Source organism: Callithrix jacchus, chromosome 12, assembly GCF_049354715.1.
Source record: "Callithrix jacchus isolate 240 chromosome 12, calJac240_pri, whole genome shotgun sequence".
NCBI lineage: Eukaryota > Metazoa > Chordata > Mammalia > Primates > Cebidae > Callithrix > Callithrix jacchus.
Genome location: NC_133513.1, coordinates 117,355,922 through 117,376,480, shown reverse-complemented (window position 1 = coordinate 117,376,480; position 20,559 = coordinate 117,355,922). Strand labels below are relative to the sequence as shown.

General features: G+C 43.9%; 2 protein-coding genes across 12 annotated transcripts in view; one reads left to right on the top strand and one right to left on the bottom strand.

The window, feature by feature from the left end:
* The first annotated feature begins 424 nt into the window (after positions 1 to 424).
* Positions 425 to 20,559, top strand: part of CPXM2 (carboxypeptidase X, M14 family member 2) — a 254,732-nt gene continuing 234,597 nt past the window's right edge. Inside the window, exon 1 of the mRNA XM_078344084.1 lies at positions 425 to 691. The gene's annotated coding sequence lies outside the window, so the exon portion shown is untranslated. The remainder of the gene's footprint in view (positions 692 to 20,559) is intronic.
* On the bottom strand, positions 3,696 to 18,945 carry LOC144578515 (uncharacterized). Of its 11 annotated transcripts, none has more exons than XM_078344087.1 (6): positions 18,594 to 18,945; positions 18,191 to 18,463; positions 16,248 to 16,672; positions 15,784 to 15,925; positions 14,703 to 14,919; positions 14,485 to 14,618 (listed from the first exon to the last, which is right to left on the bottom strand). In XM_078344087.1, exons 1-3 carry the CDS (start codon positions 18,702 to 18,704, stop codon positions 16,583 to 16,585), a joined length of 474 nt encoding a protein of 157 aa, XP_078200213.1. In that variant the 5' UTR covers positions 18,705 to 18,945; the 3' UTR covers positions 14,485 to 14,618; positions 14,703 to 14,919; positions 15,784 to 15,925; positions 16,248 to 16,582. The 11 variants fall into 11 exon arrangements, 8 of the variants coding, with proteins under 8 accessions (XP_078200214.1, XP_078200219.1, XP_078200213.1 ...); XM_078344089.1 differs by having other exon boundaries at positions 14,703 to 14,816; XM_078344092.1 differs by having other exon boundaries at positions 16,248 to 16,410.

The following is a 20,559-nucleotide window of genomic DNA, read 5'->3' as shown; positions in this document are numbered from 1 at the left end:
TGGCTGCCTGGATTGCTCCACCCCTATTCCCAGCTATCCTGCAGTGGAGCGATGTTCCTGAGGCAGAGGCAGTGGATGTCTGGAGAGAGGACCGAACCGGGGTGCTAGAGAAAGAGCTGGGCGATCTTAGGCAAGCGATTTAACCTCTCTTAGCCTCAGTTTCCTCAGCCTCTGAACGAGGTGGGAATCCAGAGGATTTCAAGGGGCCCTTTCGGATCTGCCTGTCTCTTTCACGCCTTTGAAAACTCGCCACTTTCCCCAAGCTGCTTGAATTCCTAAGGCGTTTTGCAGAGGAAGACAGCGGGGACCGGGAGTGGCAGCCCCGTCCCGACGCCCCCGGAGCTCTGCGGACCGGCTCGCGGGAGACCAGGAGGAGCCGAAAGGCAGTCCTGCGCCGCCCCCTGGTGGCCGCTGCGGACATTGCAGCCTTCCCCTCCCGGCTTTCCGGAGAGAGGCTGCCCGCGGGACGCTCCCCTGGCTTCGCCGCTCACCTCTCACCTGGCCGGGGAGCTCCCGACTCCGAGGGGAACCAATCAAGCGCACATCCCAGCTCAGCCCAGCAGAGCGTGGCTCTGAGGGCGCCCAGTCGCAGGGAACGGGGGGTGTGGCAGCCCCCAGAGGCGCGCCCACCTGCCCCTCCTTTTCCTGCTCCTCCTCTCCGGAGCGCCGCCCAGCAGCTCCTTCGGAAACGGTAGGGGCGCACACACCCCCTCCCCGCCTTTCTGCCCACCGAGTCCTTCCACCCTGGGACAGTTCCACCCTTCCCAGCCCTCTCTCCTGAACCCTTACCAAACCCTGACCTCCGCTACCTGTACTGTGGCCTCAAGACCCGCCCCCCCAGGACTGTGGACTATGAGGAGGCCTCGGAAGGAGCCATCACTACCCTGGGCGCTGGAAGTGGGGGTGAAAGTGACGGGGAGTTCCTGCCGCAGGATCAGGGGCCTGTCTGCAGACGCCCCACGGCCCCTGTCCTTCCCCACCGTCGCCTGCCTCTGCCTTCTCCACTTCTCCCCAGCCTTCTGTCTTCCCTGGCCTCTCCCCTCTCCTCTCTGCGCCTCCTCTGTCCTTAAGCCTTGCATCTGTGGCCTCGCAGTCCTATGCAGGCAGGCTCTGCTTATCCCCATTTCCCGACTCATCTCGTTCTTAGATGGAACAGGTCCAGGGGCTGCTGGGCCCCGACACCCTGGCCCCTATTCCCAGGGCCCCCCGTGTTGTTTGAGCACCTTCCTCAACACGCCGAGGTCTGGGATTTCCGCCCTGGACCCAGGTGCTCGTCCTGCTTGGCCCTGCCCTTCCCCTTCCCTGTCCACTCTTTCTGCTCTCCTCTCCTTTGCTTGCTCTCTCCCTCATCCCTTCCGTTTGCTCTCACCCCTCTGGCTGTGAGGGAGATTTGCTGGGTTGGGCTGGGGTTGGGGCTGGGGTTGGGGTTCTGAGGGACGGAGGGTCTGGACAAGAAGCTGCTACTGTGCAGGCTTAGGAGTGTCCGCAGTCTGGATGGAAAGCTGCGGTAACCCAGATACAGCCACATGCCTTGCTCTGCCTAAAATACATGCTTAGAAGATCCGATCTGTGACCCTTGGCTGCACTTTTTAATTTAATTTTAAGTTCTGGGACACGTGTGCAGAACATGCAGGATTGTTACGTGGCATACACGTGCCATGGTGGTTTGCTGCACCTATCAAACTGTCATCTAGGTTTTCAGCTCTGAATGCATTGGGTATTTGTACTAATGCTCTCCCTCCGCTTGCCCCCACCCCCTGACAGACTCTGGTGTGTGATGTCCCCCTCTCTGTGTCCATGTGTTCTCATTATTCAACTTCCACTTATGAGAACAAGCGGTGTTTGGTTTTCTGTTCCTGTGTGAGTTTGCTGAGAATGATGGCTTCCAGCTTCATCCATGTCCCTGCAAAAGACAGGAACTCATTCTTTTTTATGGCTGCATAGTATTCCATGGTGTATATGTGCCACGTTTTCTTTATCCAGTCTATCATTGATGGGCATTTGGGTTGGTTCCAAGTCTTTGCTATTGTAAATAGTGCTGCAATACTATTGTAGTGTGTATGTGTCTTTATAGTAGAATGATTTATAATCCTTTGGGTATATACCCAGTAATGGAATTGCTGGGTCAAATGGTATTCCTGGTTCTAGATCCTTGAGGAATCACCACACTGTCTTCCACAATGGTTGAACTAATTTACACTTCCACCAACAGTGTAAAAGCGTTCCAATTTCTTCACAGCCTCACCAACTTCTGTTGTTTCCTGACTTTTAAATAATCACCATTCTAATTGGCATGAGATGGTATCTCATTGTGGTTTTGATTTGCATTTCTTGAACGACCAGTGGTGATAAGCTTTTTGTCATAAGTCTGTTGTCCACATAAACGTCTTCATTTGTAATCACTCCCTTTCCCCAGTCCCTCAAGCCCATGTTCGTTCACATATCACAGCCCCTCACCAACCAGTGGCTGTGTCTCCTGAAACACGGGGCCCTCTCAGCCCATGCATCAGAAGAGGGAACTACCATTGCCTCAGCTGAGAAGTGACTCTTCAAGCCACTCTCATTTCAGCTGCCAGAACTTGATCTGTGCCCCTCCAGCTGTGAGACGGGTAGTCTGCCTTGGTCTGGACGGAGCGACACTGTCAGGAAGCACTTGGGCTGTCCTTTATTTCCCTGAGGCCTCCTATGAAACGCTACAAGGACAAAAACCATGTGATCATCTCAATCAATGACAAAATAGATTTGACCAAAGATAACATCCCTTCGTGACGAAAACCATCCACAAGTTCGGTATGAAAGGAACATATCTTAACTCAGTAAAGGGCTATATGGCAAACCCACAGCTAATACGCCGAATGAGAAAAAGTTGAAAGCTTTTCCTCTGAAATCTGGAACAAGACAAGGATGCCCACTTTCACCACCTGTATTCAGCATAGTGCGGAAGTTCCTGCCACCGCAATCAGGCCAGAGAAGGAAATAAAGGGCGGTCACATTGGAGAGAAGTCAGATTTTCCGTGTCTGCAGATGACATGATCTTCTAAAGACTCCACAAAAAACCTGTTAGAATTTATAAATTCAGTAAAGTTGCAGGATACGAAATCAACATATGGAAATCAGTACTGTTTCCATACACCAATAGAAAACTATCTGAAAAAGAAATCGAGAAAGCAATTCCTGGGCTGGGCATGGGGGCTCATGCCTGTAATCCCAGCACTTTGGGAGGCTGAGGCAGGTGAATTGGCTGAGGTCAGGAGTTTAAGACCAGCCTGACCAATATGGTGAAACCCCTTCTCTACTAAAAATACAAAAACTAGCCGGGCGTGGTGATGTATGCCTGCAATCCCAGCTACTTGGGGGCCTGAGGGAGGAGAATCGCTTGAATCTGGGAGGTGGAGGTTGCAGCGAGGTGGGATCATGTCACTGCCCTCCAGACTGAGAGACAGAGTAAGACTCCATCTCAAAAAAAAAAAAAGCAATCCATTTACTATAGCCGTAAAACAAATAACAACAACCAGGGATAATTTAACCAAAGTGGTGAAAGATCTCTACAATGAAAACTATAAAATATCAATGAAACACATTGGAGAGGGCACAAATAAATGGAAAGATGATAGTCCACGTTCATGGGTTAGAAGAATTAGTTAACAGTACGAGGGGACTTCAAAGACTTAGGGAAAAACGGAATTAAAAGATAAACATTTAAAACATAAACTTTATTTCTCAGCATAACCTCCATCGACTTCCAGACATTTTTGTAAGAGATGTGATATGGTTTGGATCTGTGTCTCCCCCGCCCCGCCAGATTTCATGTTCAACTATAATCCCAGTGTTGGAGGTGGGGCCTGGTGGGAGGCGATTGGGTCACGGGGGCACATTTCTCATGAATGTTTTAGCACTAACTTCTTGATGCTGTCCTCATGATAGTGAGTTCTTGTGAGATCTGGTTGTTTAGAAGTATGTAGCACCTCCTGCCCCCCCACCATCGCTCCAGTAAGACACCGACTCTCGCTTTGCCTTCTGTTATGAGTAGAAGCTTCGTGAGGCCTCCCCAGAAGCAGATGCTGCCATGGTTCCTGTACAGCCTGCAGAATCATGAGCCAAATAAACCTCTTTTCTCACAAATAGCAGTGTGAGAATGGACTAATACAGGACGATAGCAGCCACTTAGTCCATCCCTAAAGAACTGAGGTTTCTGGGATGTAACTTTGTCAATGTAGTATTTTTTACATTATTAACTAAAGAAAAATGGGTGCCATTGTGGCTCGTGCCTGTAATCCCAGCACTTTGGGAGGCCAAGACAGGCAGATCGCTTGAAGTCAGGAGTTGGAGCCCAGCCTGGCTAACATGGCAAAAGCTTCTCTCTACCAAAAATACAAAAATTAGCTGGGCACGTGGTGTGCGCTGGTAATCCCAGCTACTTGGGAAGTTGAGGCATGAGAAATTGCATGGGCCCAGGAGGTGAAAGTTGCAGTGAGCTGAGATCACACCACTGTACTCCAGCCTGAGTGACAGAGCGAGACTCTGTCTCAAAAATAACATATAAAACAAGTAATAAAGATTTTTTAAGATTAAGAAATAAAAAGAAGGCAGAAGCAGCCAAATCAGTCAGGACTGTAAGGTGCATGCCTAATGATTTCTCACTGAAACTCTCATAAAAGCCCTCGTTTGACAAGAGGAATGAGCAGGAATATTCTTGTGGTGAAGGATTCTGGTGAAGATTATCCGGGAGATTTTCTGTTAAGGCTTTGGCTACCTTTGGAAAACATTCTCATAATAAGCAGACCTTATCATTCCTTAGTCCTCCAGAAAGTCAACAAAACAAATGCCTTGAGCATCTCCAAACATGTTGCTCTAACCTCTGCCCTTGACTAGTCTGTTTTGCTTCCATGGGACTCCTTTGTCGATGGGATTCCTTCAGAATCATACAGTAAAACCATGCTTCATCTTCTGTTGTAATTATTTGTAGAACTGCTTCAGGATCTCGATTCTACTTGTTTAAAATTTCCATTGAAAGCTCTGTTCTTCTCTGAAGTTAACCTGGGTAAAACTTCCCTTATCCTGTTTATAAAATTAATCAGGGGCTGGGCACAGTGGCTCATGCCCATAATCCCAGCACTTGGGGAGAATTGCTTGAGCCCAGGAGTTTGAGACCAGCCTAGGTAGCATGGTGAGACCCCCCCATCTCTATAAAAAAATAGAAAAAATTAGCCAGATATGGTGGTGCATGCCTGTGGTCCCAGCTACTCAGGAGGCTGAGACGGGAGGATTGCTTGAGTCCAGGAGGTCGAGGTTGCGGTGAACTGTGCTCATACCACTGCAGTCCAGCTTGGGCAACAGAATGAGATGCTGCCTCCCAGAATAAAAGAAAATGAAAATTAATCAGGGAAGAAGGGAGAGGGAGAAATAAAAACAAAGCAAGCTTGCAGCACATTCAGTATTAATCATGAAGCAGCCTATTCTCTGACCTGCTTCCTCACAGTGGTTTGGTGCTGGATTCGTGTAGACCCTGCTACAAGATTATAGTTGTCCTTAACTGCTCTATAGATAGCAATGTAAACAGAATAAAATGTTAAGTTTTCCCTTTGAGATATGCTTTCATCTCCTGCATACTGATAAAGTGTTGACTTGGCTGGTTGGAAGGACCCACTGACGCCAGCTGGTCTGAAGGACCCCGTAAGAAGCTGAGTTACCAAAGCATGAGTTTCCACATCTTGATGATTTCATCCCCCTTACCCCAACCAATGAACACCCTTAATTCTCCAGCCACTCATCCTCCATAATCCCCTTAAAAACCCAAGCCCAGAACTCCTTAGGGAGAGGAATTTGAGGGTCTCCTCTCGTTTCCTTGCTCAGCACCCTGTGGTCCATTAACCCTTTCTCTGCTGCAACCCCTACTGTCTCACTGTCATGGCCCTGTTACTGCACAGTGGGCCATGGGTACAATGGGCTTGGCACCCATTGAGTAGAACATTTGTTCAACTGTAATTTTTCAGTCACAATTGTGTATGCTGAACCAACTGAGATGTCTATGGTCTTGCCTATTTTTTCTTCTGTTAATTGTCAGTCCTTCTTCAATTAGAGCACAAAGAAGCTTAATGTTTTCCTCAAACGTTGATGTGGCTGATCTGCTGCTCAGCCACGACTTCAGCATGTTCTCATCCCTTCGGGTTATCCATGTGTAAACCGCTGATTTCTCTAGAGCATTGTTCTCATACACTTTTTATAAAGCATCAACGATTTCATCATTTGTCCATCTAGGCTTCACCATAAATTTCATGTTTGTTCTTGCTTCGGTTTTAGCATAATTCATGTTGCTCTGACAGGGGCTCTGATATGGTTTTGATCTGGGTCCTCACCCAAATCTCCCGTCAAATTGTAGTCTTCAGAGTCGGAGGTGGCACCTGATGGGAGGTGACTGGATCATGGAGATGTTTCTCAAGAATGGTTCAGCACCATGCCCTTGATGTTATTCTCATGACAGAAGCGAGTTCTCACAAGATCTGGTTGTTTAAAAGTGTGTAGCACTTCCCGCCTCACTCTCTCTTGCCACTGCTTTTGCCATGTGACATGCAGGTTTCCACTTTGCCTTCTGCCATCATTGTAAGCTTCCGGAGGCCTCAGCCTGCAACTGGGAGCCCATTAAACCTCTCTGCTTTATCAATTACCCAGTCTCAGGTATTATTTTTTTACAGCAATGTGAGAACAGCCTACAGACTCTTTTTAAGCCTATGTCTTGTCCTTAGTTCCTCAAACTAGATCCTGCTCAGGCAAATTATAATAAGTTAGTATGAATTTTTTCTGTGCAAAAATTTTTGCAATCCATGCATAGCTTTTTTCATGATAGCACTTTCCATGAACTTCCTGAAGATCCCTCATATTGTATCATATACTTCAAAATAATTAGAAGAGAGGGTTTGCAGGTTCTCAGCACATGGCATGATCAACGTTTGAGGGGATGGTTATGCTAAACACCATGATTGTATCATTACACAATGTAGACATGTATTAACACGTCACACTGAACCTTGTAATAGGTACAATTATTGTGTGGCAATTAAAAGTAAATAAACCAACAACAAAAAAGAACTACTAGATTCTAGGTTGGTCCTCCTTGTTCATTATTCCTCATAATCTTAATGTTTTCAGATTTTCTCTTAATCTTAATTCCTCTTAATCTTTTTCAAAATTTTCTGTTTTTTTAAATTTAAACTTTGATTTTAGTTTCAGAGGTACATGTGCAGGTTGATTCTAGAGAGAAATTGAATGTTGTGGGGATTTGGTGTACATATGATTTAATCACCCAGGTAATAGGCATAGTACCTGGTAGGTAGTTTTTGGTCCTCACCCTTGTCCCATTCCTCACCTTCAAGTCAGCCCCAGTGTCTGTTGTTCACTTCTTTGTGTCCATGTATGCTCAATGTTTAGCTTCCACTTACAAGTGAGAACACGCGATGTTTGGTTTTCTTGTTCCTGCATTACTGTGCCTAGGATAATTGTCTCCAGCTCCAACCATGTCCCTGCAAAGAACATGATGATCTCATTCTTTTTATGGCTGTGTAGTATTCCATGGTGTATATGTACCACATTTTCTTTATTCGGTATACAATTAATGGGCATTTATGTTGATTTCATGTCTTTGCTATTGTGAATAGTGCTGCAGTGAACACGTTTGCATGTGTCTTTATGGTAGACTGATTTCTGTTCCTTTGGGTATAAACCCAATAATGGGATTGCTGGATCAAATGGTAGTTCTGTTTTAAGTTCTTTGAGAAATCACCAAACTGCTTTCCACAGTGGTTGAACTAATTTCCATCCCCACTAGCAGTGTACAAGTGTTCCTTGTCTCTACAGCCTCAGCAGCATCTGTTGTTTTTTGACTTTTTAGTAATAGCCATTCTGACTGGTATGAGATGGCATCTCATTGTGGTTTTGATTTGCACTTCTCTAATGCTTAGTGATGTTGAATACTTTTTCATATGCTTGTGGATCGCATACATGTCTTCTGTTCCTATCCTTTGCTAACTTTTTAATCGGGTTGTTGGGTTTTTGCTTGTTAGTTCTTTTAAGTTCTGTAGAGTTTGGATATTAGACCCTTGTCAGATGCATAGTTTGCAAATACTCTCTCCCATTCTGTGGGTTGTCTGTTTACTCTGTTTTATAGATTCTTTTGCTGTGCAGAAGCTCTTTAATTTAATTAGCTCCCATTGGTCCATTTTAATTTTTGTTGCAATTGCTTTGGGCATTTTTGTTGTAAAGTCTTTGTCAGAGCCTGTGTCTAGAATGGTATTTCCTAGGTTTTCTTCAAGGCTTTTTATAGTTTTAGGTTTTACATTTACGTCCTTAATCTTGGACTGATTTGTGTCTATAGTGTAAAAACAGGGGGGCAGTTTCAATCTCCTGCATAGGGATAGCCAGTTATCCCAGCACCATTTATGGAATAAGGAGTCCTTTCCCCATTGCCTTTCTTTTGCTGTTGATTTTGTCCAGGATGAGATGGCTTAGCTGTGCGGCTTTATTTCTGGGCTGTCTGTTGTGTTCCATCCGTCTATGTGCTTATTTTTGTACCAGTACCATGCTGTTGTGGTTACTGTAGACTTGTAGTATAAAGTACGGTAATGTGATGTTTTCAGCTTTGTTCTTTTTGCTTAGGATTGTGTTGTCTATTTGGGCTTTTTCCTTCATTCCAGGTGAATAGAATAGTTTTTACTAAGTCTGTGAAGAATGTCATTGGTAGTTTGATGGAAATAGCATTAAATCTGTAAATTAGTTTTGGCAATGTGGCCATTTTAACAATATTGATTCTTCCTATCTATGGACATGGGATATTTTTTCCTTTGTGTCATCTTTGATTTCTTTCAGTAGTGTTTTGTAATTCTGGTTGTAGAGATCTTTCACCTACCTGGTTAGCTGTATTCCTAGGTATTTCATTCCTTTTGTCACTATTGTGAGTGGGATTTGTGTTTCTGATGTAGCACTCAACTTGGATGGTATTGATTTACAGAAATGCGACTGAGTTTTTTACATTGATTTTTGTATCTGGAAACTTGGCTAAAGTTGTTTATCAGATCCAGGAGCTTTTGGGCAGAAGCTGGGGTTTTCTAGGTATAAAATCACATTGTCTGCAAACAGTTTGGCTTCCTCCATGGATGCTTTTTATTTTTCTTTTTCCTGACTGCTCTGGCTAGGACTTCTTGTACCACACTGAAGAGGAGTGCTGAGAGTGGGCATCTTTGCTTTGTTCTGGTTCTCAGAGGGAAAGCTTCCAGCTTTTGCCCGTTCAGTATGATGTTGGCTGTGGGTTTGTTAAAAAGGCTCTTACTATTTTGAAATATGTTCCTTCAATGCCCACTTTGTTGAGGGTGTTTAACAGTAAGGGCTGGTGAATTTTATCAAAAGCCTTTCCTGCATTTATTGAGATTATCATGTGTTTTTTGTTTTTAGTTCAGTTTATGTGATAAATCACATTTATCAATTTATGTATGTTGACCCAACTTTCCATCCCAGGGAAAGCCTACCTGATTGCGATGGGTTAGCTTTTTGATGTGCTGCTGGGTTTGGTTTGCTAGTATTTTGCTGAGGATTTTTCATCTACGTTCATCAAGGATACGGGCCTGAAGTCTTTTGTTGTTGTTGTGTCTTTGCCAGGTTTGGGTACTAGAATGATGCTGGCCTCACAGAATGAGTTCGGAAAGAGTCCCTCTTCCTCAGTTTTTTGGAATAGTTTCAGGAGGAATGGTACCAGCTCTTCTTTATAAGTCTACTAGCACTGGGCTGTGAATCCATCTAGTCCTGGGCTTTTCTGGTTGGCAGGATATTTATTACTCTTTCAATTTCAGAACTTGTTATTGGTCTGTTTAGAGTTTGAGTTTCTTCCTGGTTCAGTCTTGGGAAGTTGCATGTTTCCAGGAATTTATTCATTTCTCTAGGTTTTCTAGTTTGTGTGCACAGGGGTGTTCACAATAGTCTCTGATGGTTTTTTGTATTTCTGTGAGGTCAGTGATATTGTCCACTTTGTTATTTCTAATTGTGTTTATTTGGATCTTCTCTCTTTCATTAGTTTAGCTAGTAGCCTATCTGTCTTATGTATTTTTTCAAAGAACCAACTTACAGTTTTTTTGATCTTTTTTTATGGTTTTTCATGTTTCAATTTCATTCAGTTCAGCTCTTCTTTAGACTTTATACCTCTTCACATCTGCATTGTATTCTGTAAAATTCTCTTACATTTATCTCCTGGTTCACCAAATCATCCTACTTGTTTAAACCATCGATTCTGCTATTTATTAATTTTTTTAATGACGTTTGGGGGTCATTTTCAGTCTGAGAATTACAATTTGGTTCATGTTCAGGTCAGGCTGTTATTTTAAAATAGAATCTTGTTCTTTCAACATGATTTTTATTCCTTCTTTATGTATTTAATCATTTAAAATATATTTGGTAAGTAATTGATTTGATTTGGGCTATTCTGTCATCACAAGTGCCTGGGGGATCTAATAATCCTGTTGATTGTATCTGCTGACTTTCTCTTATTGTGAATTGTTTCCTTGTGTAGTTTGTAATTTTAAAAAATTATTGGAAGTTTTTCTTCAGCTGGTGTTGCCATTGTTTTCCCCCAATGAAAAAGAGTCTCGTGTGGCCTGGCATTGAGATGTCTTTAGGAAAAGATTTATCTTTGCTTTAGCCATGGAGCCAAGGGATCACTCTTCTGAAATTAATTATATTACATATACATATAAGTATATATTTATAAAATATAATTAATTATAATTTATAAATATAGAATATAATTAATTATAATTTATAAATATATCGTGTATTTATACATAATTATATTTTAAATTATGATTTATAAATAGCATGTAATTTAAAATAGCCTATAATTTAAAATGTTTTATTTATACATAATCATATTTTAAAATATAATTATGTTTTATAAATATTTATAAATTATAATTAATTATATTTTATAACTATATATTTATATAATTAATTATATTTTATATATAATTATATTATATATATATTTGGTTTGGGATTTCCTTACTTTGTGGGAAGTATAAATTAAACCTTTACATCTGATTGGGATGAAATGAGTTTGGAGTTTCTGTTTCCAGTGGGATGTTTTTCCCCCTTGATTTTTCTGTGCACAGTCATGCTTGGTTCTAGAGACTTTGCTGGAGTTTTTCTAGTTCTTCTGATAAGAGGGGGGCAGTCTTTCAGGGTCTCAACTCTACTGAGTTCTTGGTTCTCCTCTGCCTCATGTAGGTCAAAGCCATATTTCCTTTATCCTAATCGGCGTCAAAACCCAGCCGTGAGCCCCCAGGACGTGTATTCACATTTGATGCTTCCCTGAGCTCCTGGTATGTTGGCTCATGGTTACCTGCTGGCTGTAGTTTCTATTTTATTTCTGTTTAAGAAGTATCTCTTTTCCTTCCTTCAAGCTTTCCTGTGAATTACAAAGACATTGACATATATATTTGGAGGTGGAGATTGCTAGCATAGCAGAAAAGGGGATTTCCGAATTAACTTTTTGTTATTAATTTCTAGATTAATTTCACAGTGGTCAGAGGATTTACCTCTGAGTGCTTCAAATCCCTTGAAATCTGTTGAGAATTGTTTTATGATTCATTTTATTTGATGTTATGTGTGTACTTTTTTTTTTTTGAGATGGAGTTTCGCTTTTGCTACCCAGGCTGGAGTGCGATGGCGCGATCTCGGCTCACCGCAACCTCCGCCTCCTGGGTTCAGGCAATTCTCCTGCCTCAGCCTCCGGAGTAGCTGGGATTACAGGCACGCGCCACCATGCCCAGCTAATTTTTTGTATTTTTAGTAGAGACGGGGTTTCACCATGTTGACCAGGATGGTCTCGATCTCTTGACCTCGTGATTCACCGGCCTCGGCCTCCCAAAGTGCTGGGATTACAGGCGTGAGCCACCGCGCCCGGCCTATGTGTGCACTTAAAAAGAATGCGTATTCTGTCATTGTAGGGTATAGCGTTAATTAGGTCAGGCTAATTGTGCTATTACTGATTTTCTATTTGCATTTCTATCATATATTGAGAGGAGTGTGCTACTGTCTCCCAATATTGTGTATTTGTCTCTTTTTCCTTTTAGTTCTGTTTTTGCTTTATGGGTGGATTGATCCTTTTATCATTGCAAACCATCCACTTTGTGTCTAGCAATGCTTCTTACCTTTAAGTCTACTTTTCTGATATTAGCATAATGATACCAGCTTTCTTTCGTTTAGTGTTTATCTGGCACAGATTTTTTTCAGCTTTTACCTTTGAACCTTCTTTGCTCTTGCGGTGCGCCTCCTGTAACCAGCATATAATTGAGTTAATAAAATCAGGTCTGACTATTCTGGTCTTACTTGAAGTTTATAGTCAATTTATATTTGACATAATTATTAACATATTAGAATTACAGCTACCATTTTACTTTTTGTGTTGCACCCATTTATAGTGCTTCTCCCTGTCTTTGGTTTTTTTTTTTTAACCTTCTTTTGGATGAAGAGTTTTGTTATTCTATTTTCCCTGTATAAACTTGGTATTTAAACATTCTTTTATTTGTATTTCAGTAATTATTGTAAATATTGCAACATGTATTCTTGACTCATTATTGTCTAATATAATTTAGGACTTTTAATTATTTTACACATGTTAAGACCTTAGAATACTTTATTGCTCCCATTCTTTTCCTTTATTCTTGTCAATATATATTTAAAACCCCATTAGACATATTTTTGATGTTTTGTATGGTTAATGTTTATTTATATTTATACATTTACTTTTTCTGTAGCTTTCAATTTTTTCATGCATTTCAGTTTTTAAATCTGGGTTCTTTTTCCTTTGTCTGAAGAATTTCTATTGGCATTTATTTTAGACTGGGTCTTTCTGGTTTGCTGTCTTTAAATAATATTTTCCCTTCATTTCTGAAGGCTGTTTTTGAAACTGCCTTTGCAAAAATTATAACAGTGAGAAAATTATGACAGTGAAAGATCTAATCAACTTCATCTTGCTTTTAACCTCCAAACTGCCCTTGGCCATTCCTGAGCATGGGCCAACTAACTTTGGGAGACTGAAACATAATAGCTCTTCCCAAAACTAAGCCACTTTTGTACAACTAATGAAAGGAAGCCAGGTTAGGAAGACGAGAGGCACCTGAATCCTGCTAAGATGTAGGCATAGGTAAATGATTACCAGCCATTATTCTGGAGGTCACAAGGATTTGCAACTTCTCCAATTACTCCTGTAAATAGCATCACTACTGTAGACCCTAAAATTGCCCTTTTAAGATGTTTTTTCAGACTTTTGCATTTCTGATGACTGGTTGACTCCAACTAGACCAGAATTACCTCTGTGGCTCCCATCCAGAAGTGAACTGAGCACATGAGGACCATTTTCCACACCCCTGTAATGGCATCCCTAACTAATCAGCAGCACTCATTCCCTAGCCCCCTGCTCACCAAACTATCTTTAAAAAACCCAAATTTTTGGAGAGGCTAATTTGAATAGCATTAAAACTACAGTCCCCTGTTTAGCTGCCTCTGCATGTATTAAACTCTTTCTCTGTTGCAATTCCCCATCTTGATACATTGGCTCTATCTGGGTAGGCAGTGGGCGAGATTAACCAATCGAGCTGTTATACTTTCACTGAATCTAGAATTTCAGGTTAGTTTTACTAACTTCCAGTCTGTTCAACATATAACGTCTGAAGAGGCAATCTTGAATCTTACTGTTGCTCCATTGAAGGTAATGTATCTTTTCTCTCCTGCTGTGTTCACAATTTCCTTTTGTATCTTTTTCAGCAGTTTAGCTATAATGAATATAATTCATTTTATATTTACCTTGCTTAGAGTATGTGGAGATTTTAAATTTGTGGATTAATGTCTTTCCTCAATTTTGGAAAATTGTCAGCTATTAGTTCTTCAAATATTTCCTTACCCCATTATCTCTTTCCTCTCTATCTGGGGCTACAATTACACTTATGTTAGGCCTTTACACTTGTTGTCTATGCCCTTTATGTTCTCTTTTGTATTTTCTATCTTTTTTTCTTCTGTGTTAATCTTAATTTTTTATATTGCTGTATTTCCGAATTCACTAATCCTCTTTTGCTGCTTCAAATCTACTGAATTCTTAAGTTTAGTTTTTACAATTTTTAGTTCTCAAAATTTTCATTTAATTTTTTTCATGGCTTTTCAATTGTCTGCTGAAATTCTATTCCATCTATCTTTTTCTATATTGCCTTTGCATATTAATAATAGTTCTCTTAAGCCCTTGTCAGCTAAGTCCAATACCTGAATCACCTGTGGGTTGATTTCCCTTATCTAAATCTCCCCTCCTTATATCTGACCATTTGGTCTTGTCTCTTGGTATGCCTACATTTTTTATTTAATGTTTGACATTGTTCATCCTTTCCTCTGATAGGTAGATATACTGTATTAGTCTGCTCTCGTGCTGCTAATAAAAACATACCCAAGACTGGGTAATTTATTTTAAAAAAGAGGTTTAATTGACTCACAATTCCACATGGCTGGGGAGGCCTCACAATCACGGCAGAAGGCAAATGAGGAGCAGAGTCACATCTTACGTGGTGGCAGAAGCAAAAGAACTCCCATGAGATCTGAACAAAACCATCAGATCTCATGAGACGTATTCAATATCATGAGAACGGCACGGGAAAGACCCTTCCCCGTGATTCAGTTACCTGCCACCAGGTCCCTCCCATGACGTGGTAATTGTGGGAGCTACAATCAGGATGAGATCTGGATAGAGATGCAGCCAAACTGTAGCCCAGGCCTGGCCCAGCATTCCCAAGTGCCTGAGGGAAGAGCAGCGTCAGAATATGGCTCATCTTTTCATGGTTTTTCGCTTTCAGGAATCTTGGCCTCTTAGGCCTAGTTGCCTCTGCAGCTCTCCAATGCCTGCAAACAAATGCTTTTTGGTATGCCGTTGGTGTTCTTGCTGTTCTCTTTAAGAAGACTGGTCCTCTGTAAGCTCTCCAAGAAAAAGAAGCCCCTTTCTATTGTGTTTGAATCATTACATATTTTGGGGTCTCTGTTACCCCAACCTATCCTACCCTAAATAATACGTATTCTATCAGCATTTTAATATATTTATCAGAGAAAGTGGCCTGCAATAAATATTCTTCCAGGATGTTGAACCAAAGGCCTTGTATTGATTAAAATAAAAAATATGAAGGAAGTAACTCTAAAGCCAGATATTGCCATTATCCACAAGATTTAGAAACACAGTTGAATACTGTGTGAAGAGGAATTTTTTAAAAATGTTAAATCTAATTATAAAGATAATATAAAATCATATCTTTTATATAGTCATAATTATCTTTATATTAACATATAAAGATATAAAATATAAAGATAATTATAAAAATTTTTGAGTTAATATAAAAACAAAAAAAATTCAAAGTTCAGTACTCAGACTGCTATTTACATATTGTCATATTTTTTCCAGTCTTATTTCTATATATTTTGCTTTAGTTGAGATCATATTATATGGAAAATCTATATGCTGATCAAAGTAAAACACACATAAAACAAAACTGAATGTAGCATATGCTCTGTGCCCTTGGCTCATTCAGTTAATCTCACTGCACCTCAGCTTCCTCATCTGTAAAACGGACACTTATTACAGGGCTGTGGTGAAAATCTAATCAGCGATAGTACATGAAATTCTTAACACGATTTCAGACATATAATTGCCCAATCATTTGTGCCTATTAGAATTATTAGATGTCTCAGTCCATTTGTGTTGCTACAAAGGAATACCTGAAGCTGGATAATTGTATTTTAAAAACAGGAGCCTTATTTGTTGCGCAGTTCTGCAGGCTGTACAAGAAGCATGGCACCAGCATCTGCTCCTGGCGAGGGCTTTAGGCTGCTTCCACTCATGGCAGAAGAGGAAGGGACGCTGGCATGTGCAGAGATCACATAGAAGGAGAGAAAGAGAGAGCAAGAAAGAGGTGAGGGAAGTGTCAGCTTCTTTTTAACAGCCAGCTCTTGTGGGAACTGATAGACGGAGATCTCACTCCTTCCCGTAAGAACTGCACCAAGCACTTCACGAGGGATTGGCCTCCATGACCCAAACACCTCTTACTAGGCCGTATCTTCAACATCAGGGATCATATTTCAACATGAGATTTGGAGGGGTCATAGCATTAGGACTAGTGATATCAGTTGTGTCCTCATTTTAGAATGAGCCAACTGAATATACGAGGAGTTAACTAACTTACCCAGAGTCACACTGCTTGTAAGTAGCAGACTGCAGGTCCACACTCTGGTCTGCCTGACACCAAGGTCCTTCCACTGTCACCATCTGCTTCAAACTGCATATAGAACCATGCTGGGTCCTGCGATATCACAGATCTGAGAGCTCTTTCTGGCAGCTGTGCGGAGCTAGAGTGAATCCGTGATTAACTGCCACAATAATGCTGTGTATCAACCACATAACCTCAATGACATGTCACACTATAAATATTGACACACAACTCTGTGAATCAGCGACTGAGGCAGGGCTCTGCTAGGCAGTTCTTCTGGTCTTGGGTGGGCTCACCCACATGTCTGCTGGTCACCTGCAGTTCAGCTGTTCTAGAATGAGCACAGGTGGGACAACTGGGAAATTTGACTCTGCTCCACATAACTCACCACCTGGACTGTCCTGGCAAAGGAGAAGGAGCAAGAGTGAGGGAAAAGGGCAAGCATTTCCCCTCTGTGCCTGCTCCCCCGCCTTTGAGTCCCATTTGCTAACATCCCACTGGCCAAAGCAAGTCACCTGGAAGCAAAGGGGGCAGAATGCCATGCCCACAGTGGGAAGACACTGAAAGTCTCATGGTACAGGAAAGGTGAAGAAAGGAGCATTGATCCATTAGGTCCATTAGAGAGAGGAGAAGACAGAGGAACCGTCTAGGTAGCAGACAGGCAGGTCAGAGCTCACCTGTGCCATCCCAGAGGATGACAGGTAAAAAATTAACTGATGGGCTCTTTCCAGTTCCACAAAACCCTTTAATTGGGTCGCTAGTTATGTGACCATGTTCCCTGGGGGTAAGTCACAAAAAAAACAAAATGTAAATAAAACAAAATGTAAAGATGGGGTGGGGAATGAGGTGGCAGCTCCTGGGTCTTAACTTCAAGAACCCTGGTCTAGGAATAAGCAAAAGATTCAGAAAAATATGCCTTGTTTCTCCTTCCTTCTTCAAAAGTAACTTCCCTTCCTGGTTAAGGTAGACCCAGGTGGCAAGGGGCAGCCCTCCTCCCAGGGGTGGAGGGGGGATACTCAGCAGAAGAGCACCAGGGGCAAACGTGGGCTCGAGAACTAAGCAGGTCAGCTATACCCATTGCATCAGCAATAGGGGCCTGAACCAAAAGGAAACCAACAAGATCTGTGAAAGAGGACAAGGTGTGGAACACTCAAAAGAAGCACAGTTCAGGCCGGGCGCAGTGGCTCACGCCTGTAATCTCAGCACTTTGGGAGGCCGAGGCGGGTGGATCATAAGGTCAAGAGATCGAGACCATCCTGGTCAACATGGTGAAACCCCATCTCTACTAAAAATACAAAAAATGAGCTGGGCATGGTGGCGCATGCCTGTAATCCCAGCTACTCCGGAGGCTGAGGCAGGAGAATTGCCTGAACCCAGGAGGTGGAGGTTGCGGTGAGCCGAGATCGCGCCATTGCACTCCAGCCTGGGTAACAAGAGCGAAACTCCGTCTCAAAAAAAAAAAAAAAAGCAGCACAGTTCAGAGCTTACCGCAAAGCCAGAAAGAAGGGACCAGGGGGCCTCACTGTCCTGCACTCTCTGCAGCGACCCTGCCTTTAAAGGAGCTGGATGGGACTGGTACCCACAGCTACATTGGTGCTGCTCCCAAATTAGGAATTAATAAGCAATTCTGGGCTTAAAAGAATCAGAAGCAGATTGATTGTACTGTATGCGGAATCCAGATACAGCCACACACACAGAGTGAAGAAGACAAATAAAATCTCTGGGGACTCCAGGAAACTGAAGGCGATTATTCCCCCAGGAGTCTATGCCCCGTGTGGTTAATACAGCAGGGTGACTGCCTCAACCCCAGAAGCTAGGTTGGCCTTAGGATGACCAATTTGCCCTGGTCCACCCAGGACTTCTGCGATTTCAGCCCTCCTCCCAGGGGTAGAAGGAGGATACTCAGCAGCAAAACTCACCGAAAGTTTTGCATTCCATAAAGCCCCGTCGGTCCCAGTCATCCCGGCCGGCCTGGTGGGTGAGGGCGCAGGCAGAGCAGGAACGAGGGAGCCATGGCCTCCTGCCTGGAGTCTGCACAAGCGCAGGCCTGCCTGCAGACATCCGTGGCTGGGTTCGCCCGTAGAGTCTGCTGCACAAGCCCGAGCCCCGCAAATCTCAGGGAGACAGCGCTCCTGTCCAGCGGCCCGCCAGCCATTTCCCAACCCCGCACCCGGAGGAATATCCGCTGGGCCCTGAGTGTATTCAAGGGAACAAGAACTTCAGGGAAGGCGGCCGCCAGGTGCAGGGCAGCCACCCGCGGGGTGCAACGGACAGCAGAGAGTCTGCGTCACCCGCCCGGGCCTGGCGGCCGCGGGTCCTTACCATCACCGCTGTGGCTTCCGTGCGTCCAGACCTGGCACATGGGCGCGGACGACATCCCCTCCGCTCCCCGGAGCCATTGCTGCTCCCAGGGCTGGCAATCAGGGTGCTCATTATAGCACTTAAAAGTAGCGCACAGGATCTGCCCACCCATTTCAGCCGAGACAGCGGGGAACCGTTCAGCGCGCGGCGTGGCCGCCCGGGTGAGAACCGGCCTCGGCTCTGGAAGCGGACGCCGACCCGCCCGGGAGCCTCCGGCAGGGGCGCTCCCAGCAACGCACGAAGCACAGGCAGGCCGGGCGTTCAGAGCTGCGGGGGATCATCCCGCCTCTCCTCTCCCCTTCATCCTCTTTTCGCCCCTCCGCCTCTCCCTGCTCCACCCTTCTCCTCCATCCCCGCCCCGCCCTCCCTTCCATCTCCTCCCCTCCCCTCCGTCCTCGCCCCTCCATCCCCGCCCCGCCCTCCCTTCCATCTCCTCCCCTCCCCTCCGTCCTCGCCCCTCCATCCCCGCCCCGCCCTCCCTTCCATCTCCTCCCCTCCCCTCCGTCCTCGCCCCTCCCACACCGCCCTGCCCCTCCCACCCTGCCCTGCCCCTCCAGCCCCTTTCTTTCCCACCCCTCCATCCCTTCCACGTCTTCTCCACCCCGCCCCTCCCCCTCCACCCCGCCCCTCCCTCCCATCTTCTCCCCGCCCCTCCCCTCCGTCCCCTCCCCTCCCCTCCTTGCTCTCCGCCCCGCCCCCGCCACATTTCTTTGGGTTTCCACAGCCCCCCTTCTGCCTCACCGTTGACAGCTTGAGTTGCGTGGGGTCAACTCAGGAGTCACGATACAAGAACGTTCGCGTGTATCCCTTTTGAATGGCTCCGCTGCTGAAAAAAGTTTCAAAGTCATTTCTCATTCATAAATCAAATTCGTAATCAATAATTAACATACTGCATTCAATTTTTAAAGATATATACTATTGGGGAGAGCTGATTTTTCAGGCATGTCCTGTCTTTTCAAATAAAACTGTCAGACCAAGAATGAGAAAGGGGGAGGAGGGGGAGAAAAAATTTAAACCCTGTGAGTGTGATTGTATATTGGGTGTGTTTATGTGTATTTGTCATTGTGTTTGTATGTGGGTGTGTGTGGGTGTTTGTGTGATTGTGTGTGGATGTTTATGGGGTGTTTGTATGTGTGGGTGGGTGGAGGGCTTTTGTGTGTAAGGAGTGAGCATTTATGTGTTGTGTGCATTTGTGTGGTTGTGGGGTTTGTGTATATTTTTGTGTGGGGGGAATGCTTGTGTGGGTGTGTGTGCTTGTGTGTGGTGTTTGTGATTGCGTGTAAGTGTGAAGTGTATGTAATTGTGTGTGTCAGTGTGAAAGTGTTTGTGTGTGTGTTCTTGTAATTATGTTTGCATGTGGGAGTGTGTGTGGGGAGCGTTAGTGTGTGTGGGCATGTGTGGGGTGTTTGTGTGTGTGGGGGTGGGTGTTTATGTATGATTGTGTGTAATTGTGTTTTTGTGTGTGGAGGGTATATGTGGGGTGTGTGCATGTTTGTGTGTGGGGTGTTTGTGTGTGTGGTTGTGTGTAGAGTGTCTGTGTGTGAGACTGTGTGTGGGGTATATTTGTGAGTGACTGTGTGTGAGGTGTTTGTGACTGTGTGAGGGTGGGAGTGTTTGTGTGTGTGATTGTGTGTGGAGGTGTTTGAGTGTGCTTGTGTGTGTGCATATGTGGCATTTGTGTAGATGTCAGTGTGTGGGAATGTGTGTGATTTTGTGTGTGAGGTGTTTCTGTGTGTGTGTGGGTGTGGGGTGTATGTTTCTGATTGTGAATGTGTGGGTGTTTATGTGTAGGGTGCATGTCTGTGTGATTATGTGTTTGTGTGTGGGGGTGTTTGTATGTGTGAAGTATTTGTGTGTATGTGATGTGTGTTTGTGTGTGGGATGTATGTATGTTTGTGTGTGTTTTGTGTGCGCGCGCTGGTGTCTT